Here is a 26,504-nt window from a genome sequence, read left to right on the forward strand (position 1 = left end):
AAAAGTCTTGATTATCAAGAAGACTTAGTGAGTGGTCTGTGAATAGCTGTGAACTATGTCTTACTATTGTGGAAGAGAAGTGGCTGTGATAAGGATCTGATGGATATTTGTATGAAAGACCTATGTAAGATGCTCTGAATTTTCTTAAGGAAGAGTAGGATATAAATAAATATTGTGTTATACAATGTAACTATTTTGCAGAGTAAAGTACAGTTGTCTCAGAGGGGAGGAGGCAAAGCTACATTGAGAAAGGTCTCTCCCCCCCAGGACTGAGAAGGCAGTTCTCTCCCATTTATTCTGAAGAGAAGCTTCCCTTCTAGTCCACAGACATCTTTCTGCTTCAGAGAGGCAAGCTTCATTGGTCCTGCTATCAGTGCTGTAGCTAAGGGGGGGGGGCTAGCTGTTTGTTTGTTTGTTTTTGTCCTGGGTGAAGCCTCCAGAGGAGTGCCATTGAGGCTCCCAGCGTTTGTGCGTATGTGCAAATGCATGTTTGGGTGGGTGTGCGCCAAATGAGTCTTTGACGAGCTGGGTCTTGGGAGCCAGCGTGGTGTAATGGTTAAGAGCAGTGGACTCATAATCTAGCGAACCGGGTTTGCTTCCCTGCTCCTCCACATGCAGCTGCTGGGTGACCTTAAGCTAGTCACACTTCTCTGAAGTCTCTCAGCCTCACTCACCTCACAGAGTGTTTGTTGTGGGGGAGGAAGGGAAAGGAGATGGTTAGCCGCTTTGAGACTCCTTAAGGGGAGTGAAAGGTGGGATATCAAGTCCAAATTCTTCTTCCTCCTCCACCACCTCCTCCTCCTCCTCCTCTTCTTCTCCTTCTTCTCCACCCGAATGAAATAAAACCAAGTTCCACCCCTGCCTTCCAACCAATGAACTACTTGCCAAAAAAAAAAAAAGCCCCCATGAACAAGCAATAGAATGAGTATTCCAGGGACAGATAGGACAAAGCTAACCATCAAAGTTTTTCCTTCTGAACCTTGTTAACTCTTAAATTTAGGGGGTTCATGGGGGTGTCTATGAGACTCGATTGGGAGCTCCCATAAAGCCTTCCTTTCTGCGATGGGACCAGAGAGAGGTATCTGAGGAAAGGGGGCCTCTTCTTTCTTCCTGGCTCTGTAGAAGGGGCCTTCCAAAAGGAAGATAGCTATAGGCTTCCAAAACTCACCTTATAGACCTTTGGTCTCATGAAAGCGTTGCTCTTACGTTCTCATAAATTTTAAATTTTGATCAATGTATTTTTTGAGTTCTTGCTTTTTATATTACAAAAAAGTAAAGAATTTATATAGGAGTGGCAAACTCTGTGTACATTTTAAGTGCCTAGAATTAAGAAAGAACTTGTTTCCCTGTAGTGAGATGCAGCATTTCCTTCCATCAGGTTACACCCGTTGTTCAGTGCTTTTTAAATAACTGAAAACTCTGTGATTGTTTAACCATTTTGAAGCATGCCTCAGCAATTATTTCAATGTTGAGGCGGACCTAATGGGAAGAAATGAGAATTTTAATTTTTTCCATCTTGAATGTATGACAGGAACTTTCTATTATTTTTCCCCAGGCAGTTCATCATTGGTTAATGTGCAATGTGCTTCTCACTAAAGTGGCCTTGGAGCATTTTTGTGGTTTTTCCATAATTAATGCCATGCCTCATATGTCCACTTTTACTGCATTCATTAGTTGACTTCAGTGGATTGACACCCAGCATAGAATTATTGCAAAGAGTTTGTTAATGCTAAGTGGATGTAATTTTCCATGCTGGATAAAGTTTATGTGTCAGTTGGGTTTGCTTTAAGGTAATTAACCCACCAATTTCAGTGGCTTTACTTGTGTGACATTGGATATAACCCCATTGTGTTAGCAAATCATTGGTTTTAAGTCAGGGGTAGGGAATCTTTTTCAACCCAAGGGTCACAGTCCCTTGTGAGCAACATTTTAGAGGCCTCGTGCAAAAGGTGGGCAGGGCAGAGACAAAAAAAAAGGGCAGAACCAGTGAATATGAGCCTTACAGTTTGCTATATTCCAGCCTTGCAAAAAAGTCAGAAGTGCACACACAAGTACAGATACACACACAGCCTCCTCCATCAGGCAAGCAAGAGACATTAACACAAGTCAGGGACATCTTCAAGCCGTCAAAAGCACTTGAGGGAAGGCACAGAATGCATTGAAAGATTTTAGCAGTATCACAATACAACATTTTGAAACAAATCATTATAGCAGTAATAAAAATTAAGCAAACAGAAATAGCCATCCTGCCTTGCAAACCAGCTTGCTATCACACTTAAAAACTAGCACTAATTTTTTTAAAAATCCAGTCAAGAAAACCCCCAGAAGAATAAAATGGTCTTTGCTTATCTCCTAAAAATAGAATCATAGGTGCTAGGCATATCTCTCTGGGATAAAGTGTTCCAGAGACTTACCACTCATCTAATCTCTGCAGATGAGACACTCAGGATATGTGATGATCTAAGACTTGGGTACTGAGTGAACAGACAGGTTAGTGCAAGAGAAAGCAGTTCTTCAAATACCTGATTCCTGGCCATAGTAGTCACTTATTCTGTGGTTTTTAAAATCAGCAGGAGAAGAAACTCGTGTTATAAGGAAATAAAACTTTCATATTTAATTTAACATATTTTGGTTTTTTAATAAATATGTGGGAGGTTTTTTTCTTAGGGCTTCAGTCTCCTCTTGTAGTGGTGGGAATAGTGTTTGTTGGGTGGGTTACTCTGCTTTCTCCTTCTCCTTCCCCTCCCCCATTTTTCTTTTACTGAAATTCCATTGACAATAATTAAGAAACAGGGGCCAGCAAGAGGTCAGTAAGTCTCTGCCAGTGAAACCAGGGATTGTTTCCCATGTACAACACTCTCTATTCCGCCTCCCCGCCCCCCAGCTTTGCCCTTGTGGCAAATATAACTCTGATGACTTCTGCCTTTCTTGTAAGTTGTACAACTAGTGAGGAACCGAGGGTGGGGAGGGAGACGATTTATGTGAGCGAAAGACCAGCCAGTTGATTGTGTTTTGATTGTTCCCTGCTTCTCTTCACATACCAAGTAGTGGTTAGGAAAGCCAATCTTACATCTGGTACTGTAACTCCCAACAACAGGCGTTTTGTGGCAAGGTTAGGATTCCTGCATAGTTCTTTTGAGGGAGAAATGCTTAAGCCTAAATTTTGGGGTTACGCAACTGAGAAAGGGCAGTACTCAAGGGAGGATTATTCAGAACACAGTGTTAGGTCTCCTAAATGCCAACCCTGTTAGGTCATCAAGCCTGTGGCTCAGTATTCATAGGATGTGCTTCCCATCCTGCAAAGTGATGGGGGGATGGAAGAAAGGGCTCCTATAGCTATAATTAACTATGGGTGTTTCCAGATAGGGCTTAATATTGCAAACAGGATATTCAGATGCCGCAGACATTGGCAATATGTTTTTCTGACATCGGATTTTCCATGAAAATGGTGGATGTGCATTAAATGAGAGAGAGATACAAGCTGGCATTTTGACACTGCTAACATGCTGCGGGTGCTGGGAAAACCTATAATAACACACCCATCTGGAAACACACAGTTAATCATGTTAAATTTCCTGGTTTTATTTATTTATTGAAAACTTTTATACAGTAGGCCCGCAGCTAACATGGGGTTATGTTCCGGGGATCACGCCTAAAGCCAAAATCGCATATAGTCAAAAGCCATTGGGTTCAATGGCAGGTAGGATTGCCAAAGTTGGTACCCCTGGTGGAGACAGACCACTATGCCAACACTCAAGAGCTTCAGCATGGGCCAGAAGAAGCTGGAAATAATATACAATATGATACAATATAATAGGAATGGGGCTAGGATATTGGACCAATAAATTGCTTCACAGGAAGAATTTGTCATCACAGAGCCAATTACTTTGGCGTAGAACAGCAAGCAAGATAATATAGGGATGCACTTGAACAATCATAGGTCTTCATGTGCAGCATAGTAAGGCAAACCTGCCTCACTTTATTTAAATACAGTGCCATAACTGAGGCACTTCCTGATGCTCTAACGCTGTGCTCTAGTACTAAACTCCTGGAATATGAAATGTCTGAAAGTTTGGCACTTACCTGTATGTATATGTACAGATGAAGCAAAGTAAACAATAGTACTGTTTTGTTTTGCGACTTTGTCTAACAACTTATTTTATGTAAGAACAAATTTAATAGTTACAAATTTCATTGTGATGCAGATGGAAATCAAGCCTGACCTAGGAAAGCATCTCTCTGAAAATTTAGGGTTGCCATATGCCCTCTTTTTCCAGGACACATCCTCTTTTTCATGGGTAGAGTCATCATAGCAATCCATAGTTAGAAGTAGAAGTTGGCAAATGTGTCCTCCTTGTTGCTCTTTGAGATATGGCAACCCTAAACTTGGTGTGCACTTTTCTGGAATTAACTTTATTTACTTGATATATATGACAAAGTCAGCAAGCAAAACCATGATCACAGAAAATAAAATCCATAAATGCAAACAAATCTTAGCTTTTGTGTTAGTAAAGTTACGCTTCTTTGGATTGCAATGTAATTCTGAAAATTATTTGAAATGAGCTTTGATTGAGACATTATAGGGATATTTAAATAAAGAGCAGAAAACTGAAGGATGCACAACTTCAGAAAGGACATATGGGGAATATGGGCAATTTCCTGAGTTACAGTCACACTTGTTTTTGTCAGAGGAACATGGTAGCACTGCCAAAGCAGCAGTAACAGCTTGGCTTTATAGTTTCCTGAGCATCTGACAAAAGGTTGTTTCAGTTTACTGTACACAGTTCTTGGGAACTGCAGATGCTGTTGATTTTGTTCCTGTTCCCCTGTGGTCCTCCGTGCAGTTCTGGAATAGAATGACCCAAGCTGGCCCACCTTCCCTCAGCATTAGAACATTGCTGATGTGTCAGAGATGCACTTGTTCCAAAAGAAGCTGAGAAAGAGACCCCGCCTTAGCACACACGCCAAAAAATTGGGTCCCGTTGGTCTTGCACCATTCTGTTGGCAGCTGGATGGTGTGCTATCTCTTTAAAGCAAGTATAATTTTCTGAACTGGCTTGGTCAATTTGTTATGGTTTAAAACTGTGGAGCCAGCTGTCTGCAATCTGATGTAATGTTGCCATAGAAACTAGAAATGAAACACTTAAGCATTCACTACAGAATTTCTGCATCCAACATTAGCCAAAATAATTACAACTTGAGCCATTAGGGGCTTTTGGATGAGAGCTGGGGGGGGGGGGGGAGACTTGTGGCAGCGTGGATGAGAATCAAGCTGTTCCTGTTTACAGTGCTACATATCCATGTGTTTTATTCCTTGGAATATCCAGAGAGATGAACTACTTTATACAGAAACGGCTATGCATATTATAAGGCTCTGCTTTTGGCACAGAGTTGTTAGCTGTGATGATGTGTTCTGGAACAGGATAGTTGTGAACTTTTAGAGGTACAATACTTGGACTTGTATTGTAAGGGCTCTGACTTCTGAGTGAGATGCCTGTAGTGAAACATTCTGCAAAATGCCCTTTTCCTGACTGAGGAAAGACCTTTCTCTGTAGGGAACCATTTAACATAAGGCAAATGTTCTACATTTCCTGTAATGCTTTCCTATTCCATGCGGGGAGTCTTCGAAAGAGTTAATCTCTCTCATGTTCATATACAGGGAGGGGTTGCACCTGTACTGTACTAGATCAGTGCTGCATGCCAGTCTAGCCAGATCCAACTATGTCCTGTTCCCAAGCAGGATCACTCTTTAGCTGACCAGCTGGTTGCTCTCCCATCACCAGCCACTTATTTACTTGGCTAGGTCAGATATCACCTCTTTATCAGAGTAACTGCCATAGCCCAAGACCCTGTTGCCTTAGAGAGGAGGTAACACTGCTGAAAAAACTTTCCAGCCAAGTGGAACATCTTCACACAGGGCAGTAGCCAAGTGCTTTCACTAGCACAAGGACGCCCGCTTGCTCATCAGAACTTCCCCTCCCCCCCTCCCCCACAGGCTACCTACGTCTGTTCTGGGGTTTTCTCCAACCTTCCAGAGCAGATTTGGGAAGGACGTAGGGGTACAAAGTGAGGGGGGCGGACGTTTTGTTGTGTAAGTGGAACTCCTTGCACTAATGGGAAGCACTTAGTTGGATACCACCTAAATCGCTTTGAAATTTACCTTATACAGTGGTACCTCAGGTTACATATGCTTCAGGTTACATACGCTTCAGGTCACAGAATCGGCTAACCCAAAAATAGTGCTTCAGGTTAAGAACTTTTCTTCAGGATGAGAACAGAAATCGTGCTCCGGCGGCGCAGCGGCAGCAGGAGGCCCCATTGGCTAAAGTGGTGCTTCAGGTTAAGAACAGTTTCTGGTTAAGAACGGACCTCTGGAACCAATTAAGTACTTAACCCGAGGTACCACTGTATTGGGAGTACAGTATAGAATCATAGAATTGTAGAGTTGGAAGAGACACCGAAGAACTCTGCCTCCAAGGTGAGCACATCCTTCAACCCTGCATGGAAATAACCAGGAGAGTGATGTGGAAGCAAAGTCCCACCTTGGAGGACCATCAGGAATTGCACTCTGGATTGTTGGATTCTGATCCTACTTGGATGGGGTCAACATTTCTGCTATGGAATTAATGCTTTAATCTAGTGGCCTCTTTGCTTCATGAAGCTCCAGATTGGGTGAATGAAAGCAATGAACACATTTCAGAATGTACCCATCTGAAATTAAAGGCTGTGCATGTGACAGGAAAATCAATTCCAGCCCACAACGATGAGACCCTTGTGAAAGTTATATTATCACCGTGTGGAGATACATGGCTGCAATGGTTTTATTTATCAAGGGTAGCTTAATTAATGAAGTAGATCACTGCCAATCTGTTTTATGTGAGGGTTTTTTGTGGTTTTTGTTTGTTTGTGGCAATAAGCACAAAAAATAATGTCCATGAGAACTTATTTCTCCCATTTCAGTACAGGAGTAAGTCACACTTTACCTCCTATCCATGGTGGAGGAGGTATTGAATATTCTTATCCATTCATTCCACCATCACATCCACCAAATGTATAAACTAAACATCTTTGCCTAAGGGCTGATGAATATACGGAGGCCACTAAGATTGCCCCTCTGTAGCGTGCTGCTTTTTGTTGTATGGATTGTACAGTTTTCTCTATTCACTACAGTTTTTTATCTTTAGTAATGTATAGAACAATATAATCTACTTTCTTAAGTATTGGACTAATAACTGTTGTTCAGCCTAAAAAACATCACTCAGTGCACCCAAAGGATTGAGGAAATATATTTGTCATTACTACTCAGAACCTTGGCATCCCTGCAAAATATTTTTGCAACGGTATAATTTATTTCAGAAGGTGTGTGTGTTTTAACCCTGCCCCCAAAAAACCTCTAGTTTACATTATAAATACACCAGACAAATGATGCTCTAAGTGCCACTTGGTCTTGCCTTGACCAAATGGTTAGCTTCACACTTACATGTTTTGTAGGAGTCAGTTTTTAAATAAAGCTTATTTTGTCAGGCTTAAAACATCACCAGAAAATAATGGTGCATTCCAACATGGAAACACAAGTGACCTGAAGTTCACTGACAGGAAGTTGCTCTTGAGATTTCTAAGCTGGATGTTCAGAATGTGATGAATTGGTCAGAGCTCTGTACATGGAGGCAAAGTGAGGGATACAGTCTTCAGAGATTTCCAGCTGGAATATTCTCTCTTCCTTGGAATGCATTGTGTACAGTGGCAGTTCTGTACTGTAAAAGCAAAGAGGGCCCCACTCTTTCTTCCTCCCCCTTCCCTGCTTTCTACTCTCTCACACACAGATTCTAAACAGGGCACAACAGAGGAAGTAGCATATTGAGCACTGGATCTGGCTTGAAAATGGGAGCTCTGATTTGGTTCACAAGGAATGGATTGTTTCAGCTTGTGGTGTCACTGCTGCTGGAGAGGGTGGATTTTTTTGGTCTCTGTAATGTTTGATACTTGAGGGAAAACAGCTGGAACTGAGCATACTGCATCAGATGTGAGACAAAATGGGATGCTGGGGAATATGGACTATACTCAGTGCCTGTAAAGGTCAGAGTTTTCCTTTGGTCAGATCTGGAGGAATGCTGCATCCATATTAGCAGCCAGCCTTGAGAATCCGCAGAATGAGAAGCTCCGAGACAGCGAAGGAGAAGATCTTTCTGTGGCTAATAAAACAAGTCAGAGTGGATGAGATCTCCTATTTCCTTTCCCTTCCCTTCCTTTTACCCCCCTCCCATCATTTTTGCTGCTGCTGCTGTTTTTGATTTACTTGGAAGTCTGGAAAAAAGTAGTCAATGATAGAGTTTCAGTTCAGTTTGGAGAAGCTGTTTATAACCAGGTTTTTAAATGTCAAGAGCCGCCAGGCCAGACAAGACCAGTGCCTGACCCAAACCACAGGAGCCTAACTAGCATGGCTAAAAGAGTCCCAGGAAAGAGTTCTGCCTGAAATGCGCTCAGAGACAACGTGGAAGTAGCTATTATTGCACAATGGGTGGAGAGAAGGATGAGGGCTGCAATGCATTTAGGTGCCTGAGACCTTGCCGTGCGCTAATTTAGAAGTTAAAATGGTATGTGCTGTTCTTTTTAAAGCAGTTTGTGTGTGAGAGAGAGAAATTGCGGCGGGGGAGAGTAAGTGTGACCTGAGCTTGAAAATAACAGTTTTAAGTTACAGGATTTTCCTTGTCACAGAGCACAGTAAGCCTGAGGCTGCATCGACTTGACTTCAGAAAGTGATTGAGCTGCGGGATAATTCTTTTATTAACATTTCCTTTTGTTTCCTTGCCAGTCAAGAGAGCAGTCGGATGATGAATCTGAAGAATCAGTGAAGTTTAAGAGGTTGCATAAGCTGGTCAACTCAACCCGCAGAGTGAGAAAAAAATTAATTAGAGTGGAAGAAATTAAAAAGCCCAGCAGTGAAGGTAAAAACCCAACAGTGCTGAAATTAAAAAGTGTCTGTTGCTAATCATGAAGTTGTTCTCTGTTGAAATATGCATGGACATTTTTCTTATGGGGGTAAGTGGGGGAAATCCTATGTAAGGAGTTAAAGAGATGACTGTGTCTGGTTACCATCATGTGACGTTCTTCCATGTGCTATGTTAAAGTTACTTGTCTGGATCGCCCTTTGTGTTAGACGGTTACACAAGGAAGTTATCATTTTACTCTTCTGTTACTTTCTTATTAGTGTCTGTTTTATAGAGTGTCTGATTTCCATTGTCCTTTAAACTGTTTTTTAATTTGCTGTGGTTTTGATTATGGTTCCTTACTGGTTTCAATGTGGATTTATTATTGTGATTTTATTGTGGAAATGGATACATAGAAATACTTTGAATGAATGAATGGATGAATGAATGAAAAGGGAACTTACCAGTTTCCCCCCTCCTCCCAGCTGCAGTCACCATCACCATCATCCCCCTGTCACATTGCACACCATTCTAGAAGGTCATCTGTGCAAGAGGCTGCAACACAAAGGGCGAAGAAAGCCCCACAGCATAAGCAGAACTCCACCCCCTAAATCTTTGGATCAAAACCAATAATGTTTTGATATTTTACAAAGAGTGGAGGGGTCTGTTGGGTTTGTGAATGTCACGGCTGAAATTGTTAGCACAGTTGGTCTTGTGTCAGGGAGCACATTTTGTCAGCAGAATAACAAAATGCATTGAAGTTTTCTGATGCTGCATGTAGTAAGGATATCTGGAAGAAGGTATCAGAAATGCATTCTCAATCGGATCTTTCCAAGGTGTCTGTGGAAATCCTATATTTCAAAAGCTGCATAGATTTCTCCATGATCAAATGTTGCGCTGAGTTTATGCTTGAGGAACTTGTGGAGGGCAGAATACTGGCAGAAGCAGAAGATGGCATCATCCTTTCTGGTAAATGCTCTCTTTTTAATGTGAAACACAGAAAGTCCCTGCCACTTTGAGTATTTTACTCACACTTATTTTCTGCAAGTTCTGGAGCTATGAATTGTGACTCTTCAGTGAGCTGTGCTGCTTTAGGGGGTGGGGAGGAATTAAGACAAAGTGCAAATGGGAGGTTACCCCATAGGTTAGAAGGCCAGTGGGTTTCTCATGGGATTCTGAAACATCTGCCTGAGTAGAGCCGCTCCCTTCAGTCTCTGCAAGTTATTCTTTCACCAAGGAATAGGAATGACGAGTCTGTCAGAAAATCTATGTGGTTCACTTGGGTAGAAGTGGGAAACTGCCACAATTTTTTCCATGGCAGAGAGTGACTTAACCCTTCAGAGCACGCATTCAGCTCTATTTGGCATGCTGTTTGTTTGTTTGTTTACAGCTACAGTTACAGATAAAAACAAATCTGTTGAGGGTTAAAGAAGCTGTTCATAAAACATTTTAATAATAATGCATACTAGGAAGGCCTAGTTCTCATGTGGATGGAGTTTATTTCCCTTTTTGGCAAGTTGTGTGCTAAATGGTATCAAAGTGCACTTCTGTGGACCTTTGAGTGAACATTTATGTACATGTAAAGAATCTTGCTGCACATAGATACAATACAGTACCTCATGGCTCAGTTCAGAGTTCAAGGAATGGGATGGTGGTGGGCTTCATCCACTCCTCCCCTCCCTTCTGTCACGCATTATAGATTATTTATTTATCTGGCGTCTTTATAGAAGATCCCAGGGCAAGGGGGTGCACTACACAGATTACAAACTGCATGTTACTTAAATAGACTGAGAACCATATAAGCTATACATCATTTTGTTAATAATAGCAACAAAGGTATGTTAAGACTACAAAACTAATAAACAGCAGAGCAGGCTGTTTACTCTGTCAGCAAAAACTTTTTAATTTCCTATAAATGCCAGAGAAAACAAATCAGTTTTCACTTGGTAAAAAAAAAAAAAGGTTCCAATGCCAAGCCTTTGAGTGGGAGTAGGATACCACCACAGAGATGGCTGTTTCCATGCATCACTGAATAATGTACTTCCCCCAAGGGTGGAATGCAGAGAAGAGCCTCCTCTGAGGATCTTAGGAAATGGACAGGCTGGTACAAGGAAAGGTGCCGTCAGGTAATTAACCTCCAGGTATAGCTCAATATCAGCACTTTTTGTTTACTCCAGAAGTGCATAAGTAGCTAGTGTAAATCCTTCAGATTCAGTAGTCTTGAATCCATTTGCTTGAACCAGCTAACGATCTGGCAGCTGATTAGAAGCTTCTGCCTCTAGTTTATGGCAAACACTAATTTGCTGTTTTGTATGATTGCAGCCAACTATGGTTTGTGATGATCAGTTTGCCCACAAACTAGGATTATAAACCACAACAAATTAGTTTTGATAAGCTATAGTTGGCTACATTCAAACAAAACAGCAAACTGGGCTTCGCTTGCAAATCTCTTATTTAGACAGGTCTTTTATTTGATTTTGTTGCTACTGCTTTTTTATTTAGTTTTATTTAGTTGCTGTTTTTATCTGCTCTTTTTTGTATTTTGTATTTTATTTTAATAATGTTGTTTATATTGTTGTCATCTTGGGCACCATGCAGAAGGGATGGCATATTAATCTGAATTGAATGGATGGATACATAAATACATATGAACTTGGTGGACCTTGATTCTGATTAAACATGTGTAGAATGAGACCATAACAGTGATCTGGATACATAAAATATAGATATAGAAATACATATTTCTATATATTTTACTTGAGTTGTAGATCTTCCAGTTTAATATATTTGTTGATGTTCCATGCAACTCTGTATTACAGCCTTTCTTAGTACAGCCTTGATGTTTTTGTACTTGATGACACAACAGTGCTTTCTCTCTCTCTCTCTCTCTCTCTCGCTCTCTCTCTATCTCCCCCCCCCAACTTGTTAAACGAGTGAGTGGTGGAGTTTCTGTATCCTGTTTTATTGAAAGGAAAATCAAATTACCTTACTTTGCAACAGAACACTACTGAAGGTGTTCCTGAAAAACTCGATTTTAACCACGATATCTGGGGCATACAAAGTTAGATACATGTTTCATTCAGTTTTATTGCTATTTTTTGTTTTACTCTGTCAGAATGGATGAATGCTTTCTGATGTGGTATGCATTTTTCTCTCTCTACCCATAACAGGAAAAAAGGAAATGGGGAAAAAAAGTTATCTTTCCAAATCTAGGCTTGCGTAGGGTGGATTTAAACCTCAGCAGTTCTATTCATACACAACTTTCCTTATATTCAGCCTGGCAGCTAGTATATAGAAAGAACATGAATTTTACTACCTATCATTTTCTTTAACTCTGACTTTTATAATCACAGACTTGCAAAAGACCCACTGGTTTCTGTAGTCATACCCTTTCCTACCTAGGACAGCATATCCTGTAAAACAGGGGTGGTTAAACATTATAAAGCAGCACTTCCATCCCTCCCCATTCCAGTGCTGCAGTGGGCGGGGGTGGGGCTAGAAGTGCTCCCTTTCACTTTACACAGATCGTTCTGGGGAAAGTAAAGGGCAGCATTTTCTCCCAACCTCACTCCTGCAAATGAGTGTAGGGTGTGGGTGGTAATGCTACCTTTTACAGTAGGCCCACAACTTAACATGGGGCACCATTCTAGGGATCATGCCTAAAGCCAAAATCACATATAGTCAAAACCCATTTGGTACAATGGCAGGTGGGATCACTAAAATAATTTTTTTCCTGGAACCCCACCCCCTTTTAATTTTCTTTTATTTGCCACATGCATAAAGCTGAATGTGCACAAGTTAAATGCATGCAAGTTGTGGGCCTATTGTACTCTTAAATAGCAGTCAGAGGATCTTATCTTTGTTCTTAGCGCTGTGGTTCATAACACTAAGACTGGAGATAAAGGATCCCCCTGTCTACTATATAAAGAGGATAAAAAAAGATCTCCAAATAGCAGGCAGAGCACTTTTTTCAATCAGACTGTGGGAGTTGGCATGTCAGTTCCCATCAACCCTGACTGTAGGCCAGGCTTGCTGGAGCTGTTGGGAGTCAAACAATCTCTGGAGGAGCACAAGCTGCCCACCCTTGTAATAGTTCATTAACCATAACTGAAGTTTTATTAAATGCATATTAAATGGAATTATGATGTTTTGTTTCCTTTTTGCTCCTCTGCTCTTTTCTACTCTTTCTGTCCTAATAATGTTAAAGAAATACTTTGTTACAAAGAGCCTTTTTCCCTTTTATAAAATTAAAGCTAGAAATGATTTGTTCTGTTAAAAATGAATTAAGAATATTGAGATGTGTACACCAGTATCCCTGCCTTGTTTTCCAGACATTTGTATCTCTGCTTGGTATCTCTCAGATGGTTCTGTTCTTCAGAAAAGGAGAATGGCCGCATACCTCTTCGGTTGGAGGGGGTGCACCTCTGTTGCTTTCTTTTCACACTCATAGTTAAGTATGTGAAAGCTAATGTGCTATTTCCCTCCTTGTAGGTGTGGATGAGCATTCCCTTGACAGCTCTCCAGTACCAGATGACAGATCAGCACTTTATTCTGGAGTTCACAAGAAGCAACTTTACTCTGATAGCTCTACTGAGAAACAGCCAGATGAGGACTCTGACTCACTCACCACGTCTCCTTCATCGAGCAGCCTAGATACTTGGGGTACTAACAGGAAATTGCTCAAGACCTTCAGTAAATCTGAAAGCCGTGGCCTTATTAAACCCCCCAAGAAACTTGGAACATTTTTCTCCTACCCAGAAGAGGAGAAGACTCCAAAGGTTTGCCGCTCCTTGACTGATGGAGAGATGAAGAAGAACCTTGGTTCTCTGAGCCACGGGGTAAGTAAAGAAAGCGTTTGCTTTTATGACAACAGGCGCAAGCACCATGTCTTGGTATCCTTTGAGGAAATCCAGAGTGTCAGGAAGCAGATCCGACTGAAAAAGACAGATTCTAACTACTCGTGTTCTAGAGCTTTTCTTTGCCAGCGCCCTGCTAGGAAATACATATCACCCTCAATTTGTGACCTGCAGCTGCTTCGTCACAAAGCCAAGGGGGTAGGAGGAGGAGGAGGCTGTGGCTTCCCAAACAGAAGGCTTCGAGGGCGCAACTCTGTCAGCGAGTTCAATATCACGTATGTGGTAGAAAGAAGTCTCTACAGTCACCTGAACCTGTCACATCTGGTGCGGCCCGTTACTGACAGGACACTGAGCAAAGCTGAAGAGCAGGATTTGAGGCGATGTCTGCTGGAAGAAGAGGATGAGGCAAAGAGGAAGTGGGCTGCCACAATGGACCGCTGTACTAAAAGGGTTCTTTTGAGAATCCACCAAAAGTCTGTGAGTCCAAGAGTTATCACTGACGGAGGCCTTCTGGCTCCCATGAGGTTGCAGTCAGCATGGCGTGTTTTCCTCCACCATAACATCTGAAATGCATAGTTCATTGGCCTTCTCTTCTCTTCTCCTCCGCTCCTCAATTATTTGCCAACAGGATGTTCTAATAAGTGTTTGGACAGAGTGTCCTGGTCCCCAGTGTCCAAACTGGCAAAATATTAAGGGGAAACACATTGCCCTTATGATTCAGGATGACTAAAGGCAAGAAAAGCACTTTTTTGGTGCAGAAACACAGGTTTGCATTGAAAAGTAATAATAATGAAGCTATAGCATTCTTTAGCAGAAATGATAAAACCGCAACTTCACTCAACTATATTCCTCCTTATCCGTATAACTTTTTACAAACACGCTACCCCCACTTTTGAGTACTCAGGTTTTTTGGTGTCCTTGGATAATGGAGGTTAGTTAGTTGTTTTCAGGGTATTTATACCACAACCTTCCACAATAAAAGCATCAGAGCAGTTTGCAAAATTTAAAGAATAATAAAAGGACAGTAAAAGTATCAGGTGATCCTGCAGAACATTGAAAGCAGTGGTGGGCTGCAGGTGTTATTTGGCCTTTGGGTCCATCTTCCCCAAGCCACACCCATCTGCCTTACATCTGACGTCATATATGAGATCAGATATGAGGCAGGGAAAGATGTGACTTCATGCCAAAAGCATGGTTTGCAGGTCCTGCTGGTGGGCAGTGCTTGAGAGGTGATTGACAAGGAGGCAGCCCCGCCCCATGTCAAAATGGCCCACTGAGGTTGGGGGACTTTAGGATCTGTCCCACCAGCCAGATTCCCCACACCTGATTTAAAAGAAGGAATATACAATGGATCTTTAGAATATGTGACCATATTGTTCCTTTTAAGCTGTCAAAGCACAGCACCTCCTCAGTGTTCCTACCAGAGGCTAGGGAGAAAAATATGTCTAAAAGTATTACCCACTGTGTGGCCCAATTTGTTACCCACTGTGTGGCCCAATGTGCCTCTTCAAAAAAGAAAAAATAGCCTTACCCTGTCGGAGGCAGAAGTGGGTATAGTGGCAGTAAAGGTGAGGAGGGAAAGTTCCCGCAGTGTGTATTCAGCAAGCCCGTCCTTTCCCAAGACAGTCAAACTTTTTTTATGCCTGTTGGCAGAGAGGTCCATTGTGCGATGACTGTACAACCACCAAGAACATGTGGGAGTGGCAGAGATAGGAAGGGAAGCATCTTCATGCATCCCTTCTCATGAAGGTGATTATCATTAGAACTGGTTCTACATGTCTGATGAAAACAGGATTGCATTAATCCTCCCTAACCAGGAGGGGAATGGAAGTTCTACATAGGTATGGTTAGGGCAAATGTGCCACGTTGTCAACCTTCAAAAATATCCTGTGCCAGTATGTTATTTCTTTTATTCCTACTGATCACTTACACTGTGCAAGTGCTGTACAGTTCCTTAACTCACTTACAGTGTAGCCCTAAACAGTTTCCTTACAACATAGTCGCACTGTGTTCAATGGGGCTTACTGCTTTAAGATTACAGCCAAATTCCTACAACTGCCTGTAAGTGGGGCAGTTTTATTTCAGTTTCCTAGCTAGGAAACTGATGTTGAGAGCTAATATATTTCCAAATAACAATGAACAAGCCCATGGCCGAATGGCATTTTGAACCAGGATCTCCCAAGGCAAGGCAATCACATCAGCTGGTTTTCAGAAGCTCTCCTGTTTCTTGGATGCTGAGGAAAGAACAGATCATCTGTCCTAGTTTTCTACAGCTGTAAGATTGTTTTCTTTGTAGGAGGGAAGGGAGGCACATTTGTTAATAGATTCATTAGACCTAGAGGAGATTTCAGTGGAAACTATTACACAGCATAACACAATGAGAGGTTTAATTGACTTTTTGTTAGTTAATTTTTAAGGGTGTGACTTTGGCAGACAAAAGAAGAACATAATCTTTCCTGCTGTTTTTTAGCCAGCTTTGTGCCTGCATTTGGCTAGTGGCCATTTTGAGGATATGTTAATTTCTGGCTAGGACAGATCTTTTCTCCCAGTTGTGTCATACATAAGTAGTTGATTCTGGCCTTCTTTGTAATGTACTTCACTAAAATTGGTACTCTCAAGTGATCTTACTTATGGGGAGCCAGAAGAAGGGGGGAAAGCATTTCAGAAGGTGGTACACAAGATATTTTAGCTTGATATATAAATAGGCAGCATAGCTTTCATATTCCTTATAAAGAACCTGAAATGTCCCATAAATTATTCTGTTGTCAATGCAATGGCCATTTCATATAGCTTGTGGTTTTTGTAGCAAGGAGCCCAATATCCTTATGTGACTGTGATATGTTTACCCTGTTCTATAGGAGAGAAAGATATTTATTTCCTTTTATTTTATTCAGATAGACCCTTTAATTAACTACCTCCTGTGGCTTTCTTTTTTTCAAAAGAAAGGCAAAAATTAAACTGCGTGTGAACTTTAAGCACCTCTTCTTCTAAGATCACAATTCATGCTTACTGCAGCCTCAGGGAATTATGGAAGCCTCTTGTTCAGTATGATGAGTTATTTGTCTTGTATTCACATTTATTTTTGGCATCTAAATTTGTTTTGGTGGCCCAGGCATGCATAGAACCTTTTGAACATGCACCAATCTGTTTTTGATCGCATGACCATTCCATTGACTAGCCTACAACCTTTTATCCACAGACTTTGTTTGGCATGTATCTCATAAAATTATTGGAAGTTATTAAATACATATATTTCAAGGCAAATTGTGTTATGACTATATAGCAGCACTGCTAGAATCCTGAAGAGAATACTGGCACTACTTTCAGTTACATGTTACATTCCAGCATTGTCAAAAATAATCCTTTGGCTATAATTTTCTCTGTATAATGCCAGATATCACATGTGCTAGAACTGTGGCTTCTGGGGTGATATGTGCACACCCATTGCACATGCATACCAGTTTTGCCTGAAAACTGATCTCTGCATTTGATATTTAAGGATTTCAGAATTTTTTCTGACCAGCTGTTTTTGTTTCTTGCTTTTTGAGAAAGTAAGTTTAGTTCTTGACTTTTGTTATTAAGCTGATACTGGCTTTTGAATTTCCTTAACGGAAGTGCTTCAACGAGCTCACCAACAAAGCCTTGATTGAGAAAGAATAGAATATATGTCTCTTAGTACAGATTTGCAAATACAGCTTAGTAGTCAACTTGCAAGTTGGTAACCACCTCAATAATTAATTTTAAAGGGAGAGATATTTCATATAAAGCATTAGTTGTGTGACACATTAGTGCCATAAAGGATGATGGTTTATCTAGAAAGTTTTATAGTTTCCGTAAGATCAGAGAGACATTGGATCAAGGCATAGGAATGAAAGACTGTTTTACTTCTAGAGAAGGTAAAAATTCTGCTTGTAGAACTGAAAGGGAGCTGTGCATCCCTAGGAAGTTTAAAGGAACCAGCACTTTTCAAGTACTGCATGAGATACAGATGAGGACCGTTAGGAAGAGCCACTTTGTTCCTACCTTGCTTTGAAAATGTGACTTTGCTTAGTGTGCTTTTTAGCATTTGGAAGAAAGGTGGTGTCATAATGCTGACGTGTTTAGGCCGTCAGAACCTTTATAACCGGCATCAGTGTTTTTGGCTTGGGCTGATGTTCTGAGAGTGACTCATTCTACTCGTCTCATTCCACTAAGTTGTGCCACTGTAAATATAACCTACTTTCTCTCGTAGCAGTAACAAAGCTCCTTTGTACCATGAAGGACTTGGTAACAAATGCAGAGCCAATGCTTTCCAAGAATGAAACTCCTATTAATATATATCCCTTGGAAGCTTAGACATTTGGTCATTTTAAGTAAGGTACTGTGGATCTATTTGAGAGTCCTCTTGGCCCAATTATATTTGAGTAGATTTTCAGGATTTTTAGTTGCTTGTCCGCTTCCAAAATTTATTAAATACTGAATAGGTTTTGGTCAAAAGGTTTTTTGTTATTACTCTGCACCCCACTGACAAAGAGGTTGTGAGATTTAAGTTGGTTATGTAACACGATTTCTTACTTCAAAGAAGATTTAAATACTGTTTTGTGGGGCAACCTGAGCTAGGGAGTATGAATAAACAACAATATGCTGAAAACCCAGAGGCTTTACAATGGAAAGCAAAAGGCCAGAGAGTTATCATGATGCATGAATGTAATGACAGAGTCTTTTTAATTTCTCATCATGTTTTGCTTGTTACCATTATTTGTACAATTGGATGGTTTCTCATGTGTCTTCTATACCCCACAAAATGTTTATTTCTTCATACTGAATTTAATTGTAATGCATTAATCCACAAATTTGTCTTGTGTCACAGAGAACCTGCAGCTTTGGTGGCTTTGACTTGACAAATCGCTCACTGCACATTGGAAACAATTTGGATCAGATGGTGAGTATGAGCTAGAGGTCCGTATCTGCCTGACGTGTCTTACTCTTTTTAATAATGAAGCACAATGGTGGGATTTATAATGGAGTTTAAAATGTGTGGCAACTGCCACAATCGTAGCTCTAAAAACTATCAATGCCAGCAACAAATCTAGTTCCTCAGACTTGTTTTGATGCATACTGCCGTACAAGCCAAGTACTGAGAGCTGCTTTATACCATACAGAAAATGTTAAGCATTTGCTACATTATGATATCAGTTAAGAATGTTAGGTTCAGTAGTCAACTTCAATGGAAAAAAATGAATCGGCAAAAGTGTGTATAATAGAAGTACACTCTGATTGCAAATGCTTACGGATTTGATTCAATATTGAGATGCAATATTGCCTGTCAAGGTAATTTACAGGCCAGAGCAATATTTTGGAATAGTTTTGAGTTACCCACTCTCCTTTTGAACATACCAAAGATAAAAAGGGTAACAAGATGCAATAGGACTGTAGGAACATACTGTTATATAGTAGTAGCAGAACAATGTATGGGGACTACCTTGTTCCCATGTCTTCATGTACTGTATCAGCTGCTACCATTGGCACATCTTCATCAACCATGGGGAAAAGACCCTACTCATGAGTGGTGCTGGCAGGACCACCACCCCCTTTTGACATTTCTAACTTAAAAAGTTCTTCAGGTCTTCTTCTTCTTCCCCTTTCCCAGAGCTGACTTTGTTGTTGCACTAGGCATTTTTGACAGTACAGAAAGCAGGAAAGAGAGGATTTAAATTAAATCCATGATTTGTTGCTGAATCTCAGCCTCCCCGTGTCTCCATGAATCCAAATCCTTTGAGTTCTTAACCTGGCATGGTTGAGGGGGAATGAGGGAAATGGCTCTGAAAACATCCCAGCTGTAACACTGGCCAGGTGGCTGGACTCTCAAAGTGGAGGGGGAGACGTGAAGTGCAGCTGTGAAAGACCTGATCCATGGAACACACAAGAACAGAGTTTGTGTTATCAACTGGGCAGCTAGTCCATGCTGGACACTCTGCCCCTTCCCCAAACCTGTATTTCCTTTCCTATCTTGTTATTAACCCTCTGGTTAGAATGGAATTTACTTTCTCCCATCCCAAGGACTCATCAGATTAAATGAAGTTGATCTGAAATAATTTCAGATCACCACAAAGGGAAACACTACTTCTGACAACATACTAACTTGAGGAATTCACTCACAACAAATGGCCACTGGCATGGATTTTTAAAAAAAAAATCTAGGACAAAATCATGGAAGGTACTGTCATTAGCAGCTATTCATGAAAGTTAAAAGATCTAGATTTCAGGGTTGTAAACCACCCAATAGATGCTAAACGGGATAATAGCCCATGAATTTCCAAAGACATCTGTGACAATGGAATGCTGGACTCCATAGATCTCAGTCTGATCCAGGAAGGAAATTCTTGTGTCATTATGTTCCAGTGGTGGATGTTTCTTCTTGCATCTTCCCTTGCTTTCCCCCACCTTATTTGAACTTGCCCTTTCCTCCTCCTTGTTCCGTTGGTGCTGTTGAATTAATTCATCGCTCTGAGTGCTCTTTTTCATTTTTGTTACCAATGTATTTCCTTTGGGGAACATAAAGCAGCTTGGGGGGGTGCTTTTCAGTAACAAATATTTTGAGAGAAAAGAGCTAAGAACTTGATTCCAGTGCCAATCCCCCACTTTGCTTTGCAGCCTCTGCAGCTGCATTTTGTAAAACAACAAAAATTAGGGCAAATTGCACTTGACTGAATGTCATGCATAGTCTGGCTCTAGAGCAGATAGCAAGCTTAACGTTAACATGTAGCGGAAGTAAATACCCAGATGTAACATCTGCCATAGTCAGTTCAATCTACCTGGATTTTAGTCAAGCAGAAGATAGTTGTCCTTATAAACACTAGACTCCGCTGAAAGCCTGTTAGTACTTCCTGTTGCTAAAAAGTGCTCCAAAAATGAAACTTAACATAAGCAATAGGAGTCCAGACTTTAGATGCACTTGAAATTGTTTTTCTTAGCTTCTAAAGTGTTCAAAATTAAGCCTAAACAAGAAAAAAGGAAGTTGAACAGAAATATATATTGAAGACAGTGTTGAGCTTGATGGGATTCGTGCAAGAAGTGTAATAGCTGTGCAAAATGTAACATTTACTTCCAGGGCAGTGTATTTGGCATGGTCCCCATTCAGAACTTTAGGTGGAAAAGGCTATGCCAGTACAGTGGTACCTCGAGTTACATACGCTTCAGGTTACAGACTCCGCTAACCCAGAAATAGTACCTTGGGTTAAGAACTTTGCTTCAGGATAAGAACAAAAACCGGGCTCCGGTGGCGTGGCGGCAGTAGCAGGAGGCCCCATTAGCTAAAGTGGTGCTTCAGGTTAAGAACAGTTTCAGGTTAAGAACGGACCTCCGGAACGAATTAAGTACGTAACCCGAGGCACTACTGTATTGGATTCTCCCATTAGTTAAAATGTATAGAGCCAGGAGCTTTAAGGTATTTAGCATTCTGGCTGATATTTCAACATAAAAGTTGCATTCAGGGGTTGTCTATATGTTTATAGACATATGTTCCTGACTTATTACCCTGTTTGTTAACTAACATATAAGCCAGAGTTTCCTGGTAACCATACAAAGCAGGATAGATGTGCCAAATACACACATGAGGGGAGGAGAAAAGAAGAAGGGCAAAAAATGAGTGCTTGTTCACAGCTTCATCAACCATTATAAAAATGCTCCAGCCAAAGTATATGATACCAGAAAAACTCAGTCTTGTCAAGAGACCCAACCGAAATGCTTCTTGGGGACTGCACAAAAGCAGTTCAGCTGTCAATGTTTCCCTAAGACACTTTTCATCTGAGACCTGATCAGAGAAAAGTGACAATGGCAAATGGTGTTGTTTTCATCCTTCTTTCATTTTACAGGGCAAAGATGGTGATTTTGTTTATAAAGAAGTGATCAAATCCCCATCTACTTCCCGCATGTCCCTTGGTAAAAAGGTGAAATCTGTTAAAGAAACCATGAAGAAAAGGATGTCTAAGAAATATAGCAGCTCCTTGTCAGAGCAGGTATGTGGTTTTGTTCATTTGCTTGTTTGTTTTAAATTAAACCACAGCTGGGGGCTTTATTTGTTTGAGTAAATACTTGAAGAGTTGTTGATGCCTATGTTTTGCAACCTTACTGGAAAGTACAACAGCGTCATTCAAAAAAACTCCCCGTGGGAATAATGTAGTAAAGCAATTCCAAGGCCTTTTCAAAACTATTTACTGTGAAAAGAGCTTCAATAAAATCATAAAAGGGAGTTAGGATTGAGTTAGGGCAATAAAGTATATGATTTCATTCCATATACGCTGGTTTTAAAAATGAATGGCTTTATATACTGTGCCCCTAGTCCTCTAGCAATGTCAAACTGCCTCCAATACATCCTCTGAATTACACAGCAACATGCACTTTGCAGCAAATGCTTACACCACTTTAGAAAAAAATGAAACATCTTTCAAATATAGAATGTATTTACTTTTTAAAATGTAATTTGTGCTCTGTTGTAATGACATAACTTATTTTTATTTTTAAAAAATATTTGTGGTTCCCTAGTACTTAGTTAAAAGCATCTTAAAACAAAAGAAACATCTAAGTAACTTCTCCCACCATTAAAATAAGTAATAAAATAGCAATTTCAATCCTACTGTTTAGCTAAAATTGTTCTGAAATATAAACACTGTTTAAAAATGCAAACGAAAGACATAAAACTCATAAATTATACAGAAAACACGGGAAAATATTTATATTGGGTCAGGTACCTGATAATATAAGGAAGGTTTACATTCAGCATACACCTAATTTCATTTCATTATCGTTGTAAATCTTTGGTGGTTTTCAATAAAATATTGTCCCATGGTATGAGATCCCTGTTATTATAAATATCCATTATAAATCTGTAAATTCCATTGAATAGTAACAGTGGCTTTTCCTGTTTCACTTAAAAATAAATAAATCAGTCCCTTTGCTGTTTGTCTCTGCTGTGTTGAGGGCCACTGTATCAAGAGGCTATTCCCATTGAGCTGTTAATGGGAATTACTGGGCAGAAAAAGTAGTCTTATATAAAGCCCTAAAATCTGTGAAACTCCATTTTGCCCAGCAAGCTTTTCAAATGGGTATGGTGAGCCATCAGGAAAAAAAATATTTTTTTCATTATAACATATTAAATCCCACATTGCAGAGATCTATATAGTTGATCCTTAAAGTTCATTCTGAAAATATATTATTTTAAAGTTCCTCCTTCAATTTCCTCTGGCCAAAATCAATCTGTTTTTCCAAGCATGTTGCATTTGGCAGACTTCATTGAATTTGGTTTGGTGGGTTGTCAGAATACCCAACACTTTATTATTATTATTTTTTCATCAGTCTTTCCACTTGAACTGTAAGCATAACAAGTAATTGCTGGCAAGCAACTACTGGCATTGGCATCAGCCTTGAAAAGAGTTTCCATTGATTTAATATCGCCCTCTAGAGGACTGTTGAATAATTAGGATGCAGCAGTATACTATTATGATGTGTTCAGGAGCTGAAGGCTGGTCTTTGATAAGCAGAACATCATAGCATGTTTATCTTTAGGCCCTTTGAGATATGTTGGAATAATATTACCAATATAAATTCAGGTCTCTGGTTCCTGTATTTTACTTTGTCTCATTCTTATCTCCAACGGCACGGGATTGATTTTCAGCCAGAAGGCCTCCAAAAATGGACTCTCACTTGACTAGTGTGTTTTGCTCAGTACCCTGTCAGAGTGGTTCTGAAGCCCTTGGTTGCTGCTTTTGCTGTAAATAAAGAATTTGTCTGAATCTTTGGAGAAATGAGGCAATCTTTTTTGTCTGTCCTGAAGCAAAGTTCATTGTAGTCTGCCAGACCATCCCAGTGTTAGACTCCTGGTATTAAAATAAGAGGCATTTGTTGTGTTGCTCAGTGACAGTAACACGTTAGCACATTTATCTCCCAAGGTCCATTTCTGATGCATCTGATTGGTACAAAGCTACAGTATGATGCTGACTCCTGTAATGCAATCTCCATGGCCCCTGTCGTTTCTAAAATTGAATTCTGCCTTAACACAGCCAAATATTTTGAAGTCATCGTTGGATAATACAGATCCATCTTTTCTTGATCTGGATCATTGCTCATTGAAGCATTGCAGATGCAAGTCTACAAAAAGCAGAAGTAAAGAGCATGTCATTACTTATTTTAGGCTGCATTCCTAACCCCTGGCCCCACTTACATGAGAGTCAGCCCTATTGAATTTCATAGGACTGGGACTGACTCCCTTAGTGTGTTAAAAGCAAATTGACAGCTCTGCAGGTGATGAGTCAAGCCGTATAGCATTCCTGCTGCATCTGAACCAGGAAACAATAGTTACTGGTTTCCAAACAAGCCAGGATATTAAGCCAACTTTAAACCTGGCTTGTATTGAAGCTATGAACCATTGTTTCCTGGTTCAGATGTAATGGGAATCAGTGGTTGCCTGAGGCTTCCTAGCCTGTTTCCCCACTCACATGAAGTCAAAAGTAACATGGCTGCATGTGGATGCAGGAGAAACAGATCTCATAATTAAGAGGAGATCATAAAGAAGGCTGATTGCCAAAGAATTGAGGCTTTTGAATTATGGTGCTGGAGGAGACCCATGGACTGCAAGAAGTCCCATGGACTGCAAGAAGATCAAACCTATCCATTCTTAAGGAAATCAGCCCTGAGTGCTCACTGGAAGGACAGATCCAGAAGGTGAGGCTCCAATACTTTGGCCACCTCATGAGAAGAGAAGACTCCCTGGAAAAGACCCTGATGTTGGGAAAGATGGAGGGCACAAGGAGAAGGGGACAACAGAGAACGAGATGGTTGGATAGTGTTCTCGAAGCTACCAGCATGAGTTTGACCAAACTGCGGGAGGCAGTGGAAGACAGAAGTGCCTGGCGTCCTCTGGTCCATGGGGTCATGAAGAGTCGGACACGACTAAACGACTAAACGACTAAACAACAACAACAACATGATCTTTCAAAGTCAGCCAAAGAGAATTTGTCGTACCTGCTGTATTGTACAATCAGGCATGTTGATAAATGAGGTCCTGTCAGACCCCCCTGTTCAGCCCAGAAATATGAGCATTTAAGATTTAAGATTTAAGATTATGAAGTGATAGTTGTTAGGTATACAAGATTTTCCAATACAGGCAGCAAGCAAGACCTCATTTTTACAAAGTGAAACACACCCCAATCCTGCAAATACAGTATGGTCCATTAATAGGCAATTGGCAATGACTGAGCTGACACAAGGCAAGGCATGCGACCACCTTGCACTGCCACCACAATATTTGCTTTCAATTCCTAGGTCCAGTGATAGGAACTGATGTGCCCATAATTTAGTAAGGTTCTGATTTCTAATTCTAATTTTCTGAGAACTGCATGGACATTTCGGCAGTTCACAGCAGGAAAAGTATTCCAAGACTAGCATACAAGAATCAAACATTAGAAAAAATGGGAGGCACTTTCTTATTAGCTGTCTGTGGCTTCAGTTCTTCAATTCTCTCTGGAGATTTGCTTGATTTGTGGAAAGTTTCCTGATGACTCTGCAGCATGCAAATAACAGGCTTCATTCAGATGGTTTGTGATTGCATGTCTGTGGAATAAGTCAGCAATTCTTGTATATCAGCAGGTTTCTTTTAATTTGTTGCTGCAGATAGTCTCTTGAACATTGTACCATGTTATTTTCTTACATTGTCATTTATCAAACAAAATGCCTTATTGACACCAGCATGCGTGCACAAACCCACATCCACTCACAAACATAAACGAACACTACTCTGACTGCGGTTAGCTCCCAGAAATGATTGTTTTAGCAAGTAAGTTGCCAAAATATCAGTATGGATGAGATCTTCTTGAATCTGTCGTGTTACTTGAACGATGAATGAAGGAAACATGTCCGTTACATTTCAAGTTACAGGTTTTTGCTTTGTTTACAATTTTCATGCATAAGTTGCATCGTCAGGTTTAATTCATTTCATACAAACAAAAAGAATGTGTTAGTTATTCATTCCAAACGGTAACATTTCTATTGTTTCACTTGCCATTTCATTTCTACTATGTTCAGCAAACTTCACATGAACATTTTGATTCTAAGGCTTAGGAAAACAACACAACTGCAGAATACCTAATGAAACAGCAAAATCACAAGTAAATATTGAAATGCAATGTTCTAGTCAAATTAGTATTTGCACTAACTGTGTCTAGGATACTTTTTAAAATTGTAATTTCCCCCTTTTTGCAAATGTGAGGGCGTTGTATTCATGTTTTTGTATGTTTAAGACAGCAATCCTATGCACTTGCTTGGGTGTAAGGCAACAAGCCCGACTGAACACAGTGTGATCATTTAACACAGTGTGATCACAGTGTGATCAAGTAAACATTTATAGGATTGGTTTGCACAACAAATACAGTTAAGAGAAGAGTAAATTACAAAACAAATCATTTTACTGATATTTCAACGAATAAGGAAGAGAAAATTTTACCAGTCATCATCTTGTTTTTTATGGTAGCCTCCCCCCACCACCAAAGAAAAATCAACTGTAAGATGGATCAATGAGATCAAACAATATATGAGAGACTTGGGTGATCTTCTTATTAAAAAAAAAAGCAAATCTCTACTTCTTTTTACAGAAAAAGCCTTGAACACACAATTTTACTTTGTGTTCACAACCTAACATTTCCCAAAGGCAAGAGCAACAGAGAATGGTGGTTGGATAGCTTGGTTGCAG

At 40.4% G+C, this 26,504-nt stretch overlaps 1 protein-coding gene across 6 annotated transcripts in view; it reads left to right on the top strand.

Annotated features, from left to right (window-relative positions):
* Positions 1–26,504, top strand: part of SASH1 (SAM and SH3 domain containing 1) — a 554,241-nt gene that overhangs the window by 505,843 nt on the left and 21,894 nt on the right. For 4 of the 6 annotated variants that reach the window (XM_080998541.1, XM_080998544.1, XM_080998542.1 and 1 more), the window contains exons 9-12: positions 8,813–8,945; positions 13,419–14,260; positions 18,633–18,704; positions 21,637–21,780. In XM_080998541.1, the coding sequence (XP_080854667.1) occupies positions 8,813–8,945; positions 13,419–14,260; positions 18,633–18,704; positions 21,637–21,780 (1,191 nt within the window). The remainder of the gene's footprint in view (positions 1–8,812; positions 8,946–13,418; positions 14,261–18,632; positions 18,705–21,636; positions 21,781–26,504) is intronic. The other 2 variants (XM_080998543.1, XM_080998546.1) reach the window with 1 other exon arrangement.

The sequence above is a fragment of the Podarcis pityusensis genome (assembly GCF_964106645.2).
Source record: "Podarcis pityusensis genome assembly, chromosome: 3".
Lineage (NCBI taxonomy): Eukaryota > Metazoa > Chordata > Lepidosauria > Squamata > Lacertidae > Podarcis > Podarcis pityusensis.